Raw genomic sequence first — 13,160 nt, 5'->3', positions numbered from 1 at the left:
TATTAAAGTAGTTTAAAAAAATTGGAATTGTCTATGTAACTATTTTTTTTTAATATTAAAAGAAACTTTACATTTGTTTTTCCAAATTATGTTTGATAAAAAAGTTTTGGAAAAAGAACTTGTTCAGGTGTCGTAACGGTCTCAAAGTCTTAATTTCTTACTCTCTAAAATACATCTATGTTAAGAATATTCTATCTTTCAATTTTTTATATTCCAAAGATCAGACCTGGTTTTGCATGTTTCCTTGTGAAATAAACTTCATCTTGCAAAACATCCGATTAAAATAGTTTGAGTACCTACATCATTTAAAACTATTCACCTTCATCCACACAATTTGCAATGACCTTAAGAGAAAGTTTATAAACTTGTATAAAAGCAGTAAAAGAAAATTAATTCATCAAATCAATAAAAGTAATAATTTTCTAGGGGTTTCTTGAAAATAATGATTCTCGAGTAGCATCTTAATAAGAAACTTATTCGTTAAGCTCAGATACTGACAGCTCAAATATTATTATAAAAGGCGGTTTTTTCTGCATTAGAAACGATTTGTAAAGACTCTGCCCTTTACTCTACTATTTGTAAAAAGAGGGTTTTAATGACAATATTGACAGAAGAGGTATCTGTCGTATGTGGAACTACATATTTAAAATAATTCAATTTCCTAATCAGAAAAATTTGTCTAAAACCTTTATTATAAAAGTCAGAATAAATACTATTTTTATTAATATGTTCAAATCTGGAAAGAAATTAAACACTCATTAGAAGCAGAAATTAAATATTAAATTATTTCATTAAATTCGCGAGTCATTATGCCAATAATGATCCATGTAACTCTGAATATTTGAAACTTAGAATCTTCAGAATGTAATTAAATCAAAAATTTACCAGCTGTCGCCACTGGCAAATCACGTAGAGGATTCAGCTCGACAGTATCAATTATCAATATGTATTTCATAATTAACGTTGTTTTGAAGTTTGCTATTCAAATCTGGGATCAAAGCATACGTCGTATAATTAAACGTATGTACCAGTCATAATAACTGAAAATTTTCGTTCAATAATTCTACTAATATATTACCAGTATCTGGAATAGTTGAAATTTTAATACTCAAGAGAAAGGTTCTCATGAAATTGCTTCGAACAATAGGAAATGTAGGAAATTTCGGTTCTAATGGTGCTTGTAGGACTAAATGTATTTCATAAAATTAGTTTCAAACTTTTTCTCTTTTGTTGAACATTTAGCATTCAGTTTAAAGCACAATTTTTGAGTAATTAAAATATAATTCGAAACATAATTGTTCAACAGGAATATAATAGGAGAGTCTATATTCATTACTAAAATAATGAGTACTTTCTACTCAATTTTCACTCATTGCTGACATATTTCGGATAATTCCACATATTAATCATCCATGATATATAGGTATTGGAAATTTAACTTTCACTAGACGAGAAAACATAATCTGTAATATAAAATTGAACTAACAAAAAAAAGTTGAATACAATCTGTTACTTAATTTATAACTGTTATTTTATAATCGAGCATCGTAGTCGAATTATGCAATTTATTAACCCAATTATTTCTCGATTAAAAATATTTTCATTGATTACAGACAACTTACAAAAATTTTGATTACGTGTATTAAACACTGCTTGCGATATACTTCGATATTTTTAAAGTGTTAATATTAGAAGTTTCTGATGAAGGAATTCATAGTATTGTATGCAGATAAGTCTTCATGTACAAGTTGTTTCATCTCTTGTAGTTAACTGGTGCAGGGGTAGGTACATTGTAGTATTTGAAGGTTCAAAAGGCACAGTTTAACAATTGTTCTAAAGATATATAAGTGGAAAATAAATCTAATTTTTATTTTACTAATGTAAGTACATTTAGTAACTAGATCTCAGATTGAAGGAAGACCCGCGTGCACTTTGATCAGAAGACTCTCTCTAATTTAGACTTAGAAAGGTAGGTACTTAGAAAATAAATTAAAAATAAAAGTCGATGATGACTTCAATTGCCGTAACAGTTTGAAATTTTTGATAATTAAGGAACAGAAACAACTGTAGTGGAATGGTTAAATTGTTAGACCAGTCGTTGCAATTAGAGAATGTCCACTGACCAGAGAGCTTACATTCTTCATTGGTAGCGATACCTAATTAATATTAAACATTTCTTAAAGTCTTGTTAGAAATCTAAACTTCCGTTATGGTACAAGCCACCTTAAATCCGCTGCTAAGAGGCAACACGACATATTACATATTTCAAACATTTCTGCTTATTAACATTCAGCTCAATCTTAGCTGAAGTCCAAAAGATAAAATTTGCATTTCGATAAAAAAAATGAACTGAAGCTTCCCTCGGAAAGGAACGAAATATAGAAGCTTATAATATAAAATCGATGTTAAAAACTGGAACGTCTAGTACATCGATACTGTCCAGAGCTGGAAAGTTGACTAGAGGGATGGCATACTCCAACCAATCGGACCTACATTCCTTCCGCTAGCCTCTCTCTCATCCCCGTAGAGTACAAACCAAAAACGAAACAATTTGACTTACGTCGTTTTGCCTTCCAGTCAGCGGAATATTCTGCAAGAACTTTTCGTTTGCTCAAAACGGGGACATTCTCTGCCATCCTCCTTCCCTTGAGCCCGCATTCGGTCGACTTTCCCGTCTCGCTCCCTTCGTCGTCTATCGGCCACTGTGCTCGAGGCCATTAGTACGACTTTTCGCTGAAGTACACTAACCGTGTCAACATAGAGACAATAGAGGGGATCTGCTTTTTCTCGTGGAACTTCTGGTCGTAGGGAACATACGATTGGTATTCAATGGCGACGCGGCGATTGACAAAAGTCATGATGGTGAGCAGATCACGGGTCCGTCCGTTGAGGTTCAGCTCTTCGCAGAGGGCCTGTATGAACCAAGCGCCAGCGTCCGGATTCCGCCACGAATAGAAGCCTGAAAAGTCATAGGAAAACGTTTTCCGGTCAGGATGCTCTCTGACTGGCCGTGAACGCCGTTTACTGGCGTTATAAATGTGCTCTCGCGTACGTGAGAGCGCGTCTAGAACGAATGCCTAGCGCAAGCTTCCGTTTCCAATGCTGCCACGGATTTGTCGCGGATGCGACGTGTCCATTAAGCTGAAAGACGTGTCATTAGGAGGAATGTCGTTAATTGCGGGAGAAGCTTTCTGCCAAGGGATTGGAACATTTCCTAGATTACAATATTTCTATTTGGGATGTTTTTCGAACTGCACAGCGGTTTGAAACGGAATATTCAGGAATAATCTTGGCCCAAATCCAATTCTTCCACTATAATATTTTTACGATACTGATACTTTTGTAATCATAGGGCAAAACAGCAGAGGATACGCTAGTTCTATTTTCACGATATTGGTGTTCGAAGCTTTGAACTTCAATTCTCTATTATGGACTCACGTTTGTTAATTTTCCTCGTTTAGGGGAAACGTTTCTAGAATTGAATGTCCTTTCGTTGAAAATGCAAATTGTATTTTAAGAATTTTGATTGAGGTATAAGTTCAGTTTTGTTGAAAATGCGACTTGCGTCGTTTCGCCATGTAATCAGAGATTTTCTTTAATATTCTTTTAAGCTAAAGTGTAAAATAAAGAGCACAGAATGATCTCATACGGTCACGTTATGTGCATTTTACCTTTCTAAATTAAATTCAACATAACTTCAACATCGGTGTATAAGTTATCTAGAAGATACATATTTAGCCTCCCTCCTGTGCTATGAAAGCAATTTCACATGGTTTCCACTCAAACATACTCAAGATTACTGTTTAATAACTCATTAATTGACTTCTCATTATGAATTAATATACAAAAGTACTTCATAAACCACTACTATTTTCTAGTATTCCTATAAATATAGCGAAGTTATAAGAAGGTTGTTGACTCTTTTATTGTTTGAAATGTATTTTTAAATGAAATATGAATATTTGGAACATTATATTCAAAAAGATATTTAGGCTTGTCACTTTCACCGACGTATCTTTATTTACTATCGGTTATTTCAAATTCTCACTAAGTATATATTCTCATACAATTTCATTAGATAAGAGTATGTTTTCTTCTTTAGTTAATAAGCGATTGGAATATTTTACACATATATATTATTCAAGGATAACATTAAAGTTCTATGAACATAATGACATATCAACATTTTTGTATGGTGTCAAACTGATTTTTAAACTGCAAATAGTATACTACCCTTTGGTGAATATCCAATTCACTACATAGTTCTAAACTCTTGCTATGTCGTCATGTTACTATTCTTTTTTCAATCAATAATTTTTCTGAACTTCCTCCATTAAGAGATACGTAAACACCAGAATCTATCTACAATTCATATATAATCAGCAGCTTCGTCATATTTTCTGTTTACAGTTTCTTCACTTCTGACATAATATCCCATCTAAAATACGAACATCATAGATTTATAATACAACCTTTCTCATAACTTACACCTTACATTCTCTGCGCAGTTACATTACCCAACATATGAAATTTCTTCCCTACAAGGACTAAATGTAACCTACATTATGCTACAGAAGGTACTTACGACATCTCGTATTACTCTGCATGCACTTCCTACTGATAAGTATAGGGACACAGGTAATGGGCAAGTACAAGCAATTATACTGTTTACTTTGATCTGCTTCACAGCTTGGAAACTGTAATATATAATTCAGGAAACAGGGAAACTAGTTCCTTTTAGGCTGCGCGTCATTACAGGAAAGCTTCTTCAACCTGATATTCTCGATAGGACTCAGGGTAATGTTATCTTGTGCATTGTAAACCTTAGCTAGTTTCTCGACACAGGATCTCACTGTTTATTAGAAGACTTCTTGTAATACTCCATCAAAGGAAACGATCTGTTTCATCTTGCTAATACACATGGTGCATCTTGGTTGCATCCTCATTAGATTATTACTACGCCATAGTAATTGTGTTATTATTACGATTACACGAATGACAATAATGATTGATTGTGTCAATGGTGATAATTATGCTTAGAGACAATACGCCCAAATTGTTCCCTTACGACCTGAACACGCTGTTATGAGATAATAACCTGAAGCTCCCTGTTTCTATATTCTAGTTATCAGATCTGAATATTAAGAAGTGTCGAATCATTAAAGTGACGCTAAAATAATGCATTAATAAAATGTAACCGTAAAATTATCATAAAGGAAATCACCCATTTTCATCAGTAAAACGTTAGCAACCTGACGGCAGTTTCATAAATATTCAATGAGGATCGTAAATCCTTATGTTCTCCGCTATTACTTATGCCATTAGGAAACCTGCTCTGCCAGTATATGTATTAGATCATCCAAGACCTTCATGACATTTAGTGCCACAGAATTAGTCATAAAATAATCTTGAATACTCCAGTTTATATCGTTCAACAAGCATTAAAATTCTAATTGACTGTATCTTCCCAATGTCTGACCACAGTACTACTTTCTCAAAACACCCTCAACCGCTATGACTATTTCGTATAACCTAATTTTCCTCTCGCCACTCGGCCACCCCTTCGAAGTTCCCCGTAAGGGCGAGATCCCCTAATTGTTTCCCGAGGGCTTATTAAAACTCCGCCTTATAGTGGCTCAAATTCGCCCCTTTGGTCGCTAATTCGTATTTGTGAAACGCCCCCTGCTCGGGCGAAATGCTTAATGGTAATTCACCCTTACATTCTGCTCCGGTTGGTCTCGTTTTTCCAGCGAATTGTGGCCGGTTGAATTTGAACGCACAAGAAAATCAGGGAAAACCACGAACGAAGTTGTCAGATTAAACAGGGCTAAACGAGTTTGCACGAGAGCCACTTGGTTCCCGCCCCTGCGTATTGTGTCGGCCCGATTGTGTTTATAAAGACGGCGCATTCTCACGTGATGGACGGTCCTTGATGAGGTCATTAGTTGCTTTCGTGGACCTCGTCAGGGTTAAATATCGGGCTTAATGGTTTGCTAGGTCGGTTTGCAGAAATAACTTGAAGTGCTGCGGTTCGGATCGCGGAGCTCTGTATCGCCACGGAATCGTGCATCCGCGCGAAACGTGGAGGAGATCTCTTAAAAACCTCTTGCGCTGGCGTGTGAGATTAATTGTACTTTGAAAATGATTTTTCCCGTTGGTGAAAGGCTGTTTTTTTTCTCGCTTGTCTAGACCTTTGTTCCATTGCCTTTTGATACTCATTCTTCAGTGACCGATAGCAATTTTTGTATTGCATTGACAGCGAAACTTGCGTTGAAGTATAACTGCACTAGAGAAGAATTGAAACTGAACTCGAACTACTTTAAAACTGGACTAAGATTAAATCGAAATTAAATTCAAATTGAACTAGAAGTAAGTGGGTTATAAACAGCAACTGAATCAGTAATGACGAATATATGACTTTTAAGATTGTTTAAGATGGAAATACCTAGCGAACATAAAATTTTTATGGCAACAGAAGAACTGTGAATGTTATAATATTTAAGTCAGAGGAAGATTATGGAGAGAAGAACATACTATAGGAAAATGTTAAGGACTCTCACACCAGCCACTGGTCTAAAATTTGTTTTTAGACGTACATATCAGAATTAATGTATACAAAAGAAAAATATGTAAATTAATTAACTAATAGACAGGTAAATCATTGCAAGACAAACGAACGAGCCATTATCCACTCTAAAAGTCTATAGTTGAGTCTTCTTTGTGACAAATTGGACGACGTAACAATGTCTACTTGAATATTTGAAATAGTTTATATTACATATGTATGAATGCGATTTAATTTTGCTAAACAAAGGGTTAATAGTAACAATGATACGTATATCAAATATCCATCAAAAGACAAAGTTTACTCATTTCCTGTGAGCTTCATTCTCAAAGTGTTAACCCGTTTATTGCATTAAATACAGTGTGTGTGACGCCAATGGAATTTTCATTAAATAAATAAGTGGTAACTGACATACAATGAAAGAGTAGAAAGTAAAAACTATGAAGAATTTAGCAAAATTATTACTATAATATAATAATAATTATTATTATTATTAAAGATGAATATCTAATTTGTTACATAGCTTTTAGAGCTTCATGAAGAAGTTGAAACGTTATTATGGGCCTCAAAGTGTAAATATCTAAACGATTCTGTAGTACACAATATAAGCAACAGGATTGCTGTCATATTTTTTACGAAAAACGAAAAATTCCACGAGTAATGATGAATCGAGTATTGACTGAATAAATATATGTTGCGATTACTGTAACAAATGCTCACGTGTCCGACAACAGGCGGAAGCGATAGAGACAAAAGACGTGGAAACACTGCTTTCAGGACGCTAATGCAACGCAGACAGAGCGAATATAACATTGTCACTTTCCATGGTGCAAGAGTGACTGTCTTCACCGCAAAAATCGCACTCCCGTGAACACGTGAAATGCTGGCCATTTGTATCTTTGGATATCCAGCTAATACTGATATACGTCTCCCAAATGGGACTGTCCTCATAAGTAGTAGTCGTAGTGAAAATAGAAAACTATCGAACTGCACAAAGTGGGTCATCTTTCAGGCGACAGCACCTCCTTTACAATTTATAATACGCAATATTCTTTACAATGATGATGTGTAAAACTTGGAATATGCACAAGAGATAGCACGAGTGCGGAAATGATTGTAACTGAATTTATTAAATTTATTCATATGTTTATGAACACTTATCTGTGAATTGATTTTTAAAATTAAGTTCGAAAACTGTTATTTTGAAATATTGTATTAAGAAAATTAACAAGAATCTTTGAAGTAAAATTCTGAAGTTTCTTCAGAACTCATTTTTATTTCACAATTTGTCTTCGTTTATTAGCCGACAGCTACTTTCATCAATCAATTGATATTCTAATTAGCGAGGTTCTCCCGCACAGTTAAAATATTCAATACGCTACTAAAAATGCTATGAACATAGCGACTGTTGCCAAAATTTTGGAATCATTGTCTAAATTGATGAAACTAAGATAATCCTGTTAAATACACAAACTGTTAAACAAACTGTATGAATTGTTTTCCATTGTAAAGAAACAAAAAGCATTGCAAATTATTGAAATTACTAAATGTCAAGTCAAAAGATATTTTATAATATATCTTTAATACGGCACAGCTAATGATCTCATACTTGGCCTATATTATGACACAATGAAGAATATAAATGTATAATCCCTCTTAAAAAGGATGTAAAAAGGCGTTAAGTGGATTAATTAATTTACCACGAGGAATGTTTTTGGGACCAAAAACGATTACGACCTAGCCAGCAAAATTGAAACGACGGATCTAATCGTATCTCTTCACTATCCTCCTCCCGGAAAGAAATGATGCCGAAAAACCGTTCACGACGATCCAGCAGCTTTCCTCTGAAAGCAGCAGTTTCGTCCAGAGTTTTTTCCACCATCGTCTCCTGGGCATTCGCGCTACCTTTCTTCCAGGCTTCCTGCTCTACAGAGAGGCACTTTGTTCCTCGTTATCGATCACAATAGACGAGGACGGGAATGCAACTTCTCTCAGCGCGGATGTCGATGAGTACGTGTACGCGGTCGACGAGTCGGGAAGTACTGCGACGAGGTGAGGAAAAGGGTTACAGGTTGGTGAAAGTCAGGGACAATCGCGCGGAAGTGTTAAAAAACGTCGACAAGCGAATGCATGGGTCGATGTACCTCGTTAAACGTTGCCCACATAGGTCGCGTAGAAATAGTTCAGAGTTAGACTCTCATGGGTAGGGATAGGATTCCAGCTAAGTCGAAGAACTTCCAGCTGAAAGGATGATGTAACGTAAAACATGAAAATATTTGAGGTTTTTCAAATTTTTTAAATGTGTTTTCTTTGTGTTTACCTCTGGCGAAAAGTTTTCGCTCAAACGTAGAAATGCGAACTTATTTAAAAATATTGTATATTTTGAAAATATAAAATAGTACCTTTTCAAACTCATCTAATTTTCACATGCTTTATATTCATACAATAGCATTTTACACTTCAAAAGCTAGAATATTTTTAAATAACTTCATATTGTTGCGTTTGATCAAACATTTTTTGCCAGAGTTAGTACAAGAATTCTCTTAATATTTTTAATAATCTCGAAGAAAACACTTTTTAACATGTTGTGCTATACATTTTATGGCATATTATCATTGATATAGGTATAATACGCGTAATTGAACCACAGTTGCGAGAATGCTCATCAAGCTACTTATGAACAGATCAAAATCATTTCAGGTATTATTAGGGGGTTTATCATTATGTTTCGCATAATACATTCCAAACGATATAACAAGTAATTTTAGCCAAATGGACTTTCTATATTCTGCTCTTGAATATGGTATTATATTGTATGTGTGTACTTATGTACCTACACTAGCATCTATAAGCATTTGAATAGTTAACGAAATCTAATTAAACCGTTCATAGTTTTGTTTCAGTGGAAGTCTTCCTAAATGGTTTGTCATTTATGAATGTTATCGATGTGTAGAGGAGTCGTATAATAAGGAGTTAAATGTTCCAAGTGTAACTAACAAATAGATGATTAGTAGCAAACTTAAAATTACGTAAGATTAACGATAATTACTCGATTTGAATCCAATTAAAAAACTGTGAAATGCAATGAATAGTAAAGTGGGTGGGTAGTATCTAAGCTCAGTTAAATAGTAGTAGACCTATTTATAAAACGTCTCATATAATGAATGCCCTTGTACAGTGAGGCAAATATGCAGGGTGTTCGATGTCAAATGTCAGAAATGATCATTCTATGTACCAAAATTAGGTGAAAATCAAGAATGACAAAATTGTATTTGGATCTCGTTTACCGTGATATTGGTAGTAGAAGATATTCTTAAAACATGCATCAAATGTGTCCGATTTGGCAACTTACTTCACTGTCGTTGAGCATTGGCCAAATCAGGCGCAGAGATGTCAGTAGAATAAGACGAGTCAGACACGTTTCACGCGCATTTTAGATGTTTTTCAGGAACTGTGTAAGTGATTCTTCGAAGGAAAGGCGTTCTGAAGGGTCACTTAAGAGAAGTGCTTAAAAGGGTCTGAACTGTTTCGCTAATAGAACGTGTGATGAAAGAAACAGCCCAGACTTTGTGCTAGAGATGCTAGGGTGCGACGTTGCGTACACAAATTGGGCAGTCAGCTCTAAACTTTCAACTAGTAAAGATGTTTAGCAAGCAAAGGATTTTCTGGTTTCTAAAATATAACTTTTGATACTTGTGATTACTAGGATTCAGTTTGTAACAATGAATAATTCGGAAATACAGCTGCAAACGTAATTTCTTCAGTTTTCATTTTTGTCTTATTTTTGCCATGTAAACTTACTCCGCGAAATTTCTTAAGTTCTTTAACTTTTAAGCAAGACTTCTCACTCGTACATACTTTATATTAACTGTTGTAGAAGTTAATGGCATTCATTTAGAGAGATTTCTACGTAAACTAGATATATGTAGTTTCTTAAAATCTTATTAATCATGAAAAAATTCAAAAAAATCTTAATTAATCATGTTTCATGAAATATCCTAATATTTATGGCGAGTAGTGTATATACCTATTAATTATAACACTCGAAAGGACACTATTATATAACTGCACTACCGTTTAGATGCATCTGTTAAATAGCAAACAGTTTCTATTGTGTCGAAAACTATGCGATAATGATTTAGATGCCTCCGAGTATGTTCAAAGGTATTCTGTCATATACGCGCTACATTCACGCATGAGTGCATCAGTCGTAAAATACAAAGCTCGAAAACACCATCAACAGTAACAACATTCCTATCCTCCACGTTTTCCCTTGTTCAATTAGCGAAAAACGACAATAGTACCTCGTTGTTAGAAATCCAAAGACTGTAGTTACTAAATTTATTAACAATTCTATTGTGCACAATGCTGCTTGGAAATTGCAAATGTACGACCTGTTAAACAGCCATATGCACATAGTATAGACACGAAGGATTCTATTTAAACGCAAAGTAATCCTGCATAAAACAATTTCATATTGTCTCACCGAAATGATAATTTCGTTTGTATGCATTACAATTTTAGTTGTAGAATTTTATAAGAATTATATAAAAAATGGTACAAAATTATATAAGAGATTCGATTGAAACATTTTTCTCATATGTGGTTCATAAGTACCATCTACATAAGATTCGAACCATCTGCGCGCTGGTAGCACTTCGATAATTACGGGTACCATTAATTTACATGATTACAAACGGGATTAAACTGTATGAAATGGAGTAGTGAAAGACATTAAATGGAACGGAGGAGATTACTAGAAAAATCTGAGTGCCATAATGTAAGTAGAAAAAAAATGTCTAAAATATTTGGAAACTATAATCTTTATGCATGCTTCGATAAAAATTCCAACTACATTTCACAACTAGAATGTTAAAAATACACACACTGTGTACGTATACAAAGTGTTCGACGATAGGTATTAATGACTTGAAAGAGTGATTCTAACATACTAAAATGAGACGAAAATGTAGAATGGTAAAATTAGTAAATAGAATACAGTAGAATGAGTCAGAAATATTTCACGTGCGTTTCAAGTACCTATATCTTTAACAAGTAGTAATTCAGAAAGAAAGTATGGAAACCAATTTCGTCATTCTTCGTTTTTGTCTTATTTTGGCTTGTAAAATTATTCCATAAAATTTTTGATACCTGTTGCTGAACAACTTGTATATCTTTGACACACTGTTTTTCCTCAGGTTATCATTCAAATAAATATACGTTTTTAGCTTTAGTAATGAATAGAGTGGCATTAGTGAGAAGTGAAACAATAATAATCCTTGCATATCATAAATCTAATAATTAATGAATTGAAACTTTTTCGAGTGAAGTAATACACATATCACACTATTATACCTAAATCAAAGTACACACTATTATATCTAATCTAAAATTTTTTATTTCGCTTAATTTTTTTTAATAGCAGAATATTAACTGACAAAGCTCCAGAAACATATTTAATCATAATGTTCTTACATTCCAAGTATCTTTAAAGCTTTTTATAAAATGTTATTTGAATATCTATCTACGTTCAAAAATAAGAGTAAATTCGATATTATGTATATGAGAGAAGATGAGTTCAATTGTTACTCAGACTACGTAACCATTAATTTTTCAAAAATAGAACACTCAGAAGTATAAGTACATGCACCTGAAATTCCGAAAAAATACATTACTCAATGCTAGTATTTAATCAAATGTGATTTATAACTGCTTTTAAAAGGAATGCAAATGCAGAAGCACCGTCAGATTGGCTTTAGTATTAACATCGAGTAGTAATACCAGCTGTGCGTTCTATAGTTTACACGAATTCTGGATTGCCATTAGCGTTTATACACGAGTAATGTAACCATTTATACAGTGTAAGGATTTACATGAGCCTGTAACTTGTCAAATCATAATCCATAAACATTTATCACTGTCATGATGATTTCGTATCCAACTATACACTCAAAATTTCTATCTCATCTTATGTATAACTATTACGCTACATGTTAATTCACCTTATCTTGATCAATTTATATTCCCTGAAAATTTAAATTAACAACGTTGAAATTTTTGACACGACACGCGACGTAAGAAAAAATAAGGGAGTAGTCTTTAAAAGATAAAATCAAACGAAAATCAATGTTTATAAAATTGCAATTATGACTGGTTTTTGGTTATTAATATTTAGAATCATTGTTGAAATACAGATTATTATGGTTTGATTAGTACTATATTAAAAGTGCATAAGCTATATTCATCATATCGTATGTAGCTCGTTTTTAAGGTAAACTTTTTCTGATAGATAATGAAGTTTCGACCGCTGATCTGTGAATGATAAAGAAATATTATTAAAAATATATGCAAACTTTTATATTCGGTAAAATGAGAAATATTCCCAAACAGTTATACCACAGAAAGGAACAAAGAAACAGAAACTGATTTTTTGAAACTGTCAGAATAGTGTATTTCCTAAAATTGCAACTATTCTTCGCTAACGATTCAACTAGAGCAATGAGTTGCATTCATCGGTGTCCATTTTTTCATAAATTGCTCCCGTTTGTTTCTTCCTAACGCAAATCAAGCAGCTAACGATACGAAATGACGCGCA

General features: G+C 33.7%; 2 protein-coding genes across 2 annotated transcripts in view; one reads left to right on the top strand and one right to left on the bottom strand.

Moving 5' to 3' along the window:
- LOC143183370 (alkaline phosphatase) overlaps positions 1-13,160 on the top strand; it is a 367,206-nt gene that overhangs the window by 205,015 nt on the left and 149,031 nt on the right. The window lies entirely within an intron of this gene.
- Positions 2,718-13,160, bottom strand: part of LOC143180134 (caspase-1-like) — a 58,056-nt gene continuing 47,613 nt past the window's right edge. The window contains exon 5 of the mRNA XM_076379670.1: positions 2,718-2,959. Coding sequence (XP_076235785.1) covers positions 2,718-2,959 — 242 coding nt within the window. The remainder of the gene's footprint in view (positions 2,960-13,160) is intronic.

Source organism: Calliopsis andreniformis, chromosome 1 (assembly GCF_051401765.1).
Source record: "Calliopsis andreniformis isolate RMS-2024a chromosome 1, iyCalAndr_principal, whole genome shotgun sequence".
NCBI lineage: Eukaryota > Metazoa > Arthropoda > Insecta > Hymenoptera > Andrenidae > Calliopsis > Calliopsis andreniformis.
The sequence above is the reverse complement of the archived record's forward strand: the minus strand, read 5'-3'. Positions and strand labels throughout refer to the sequence as shown.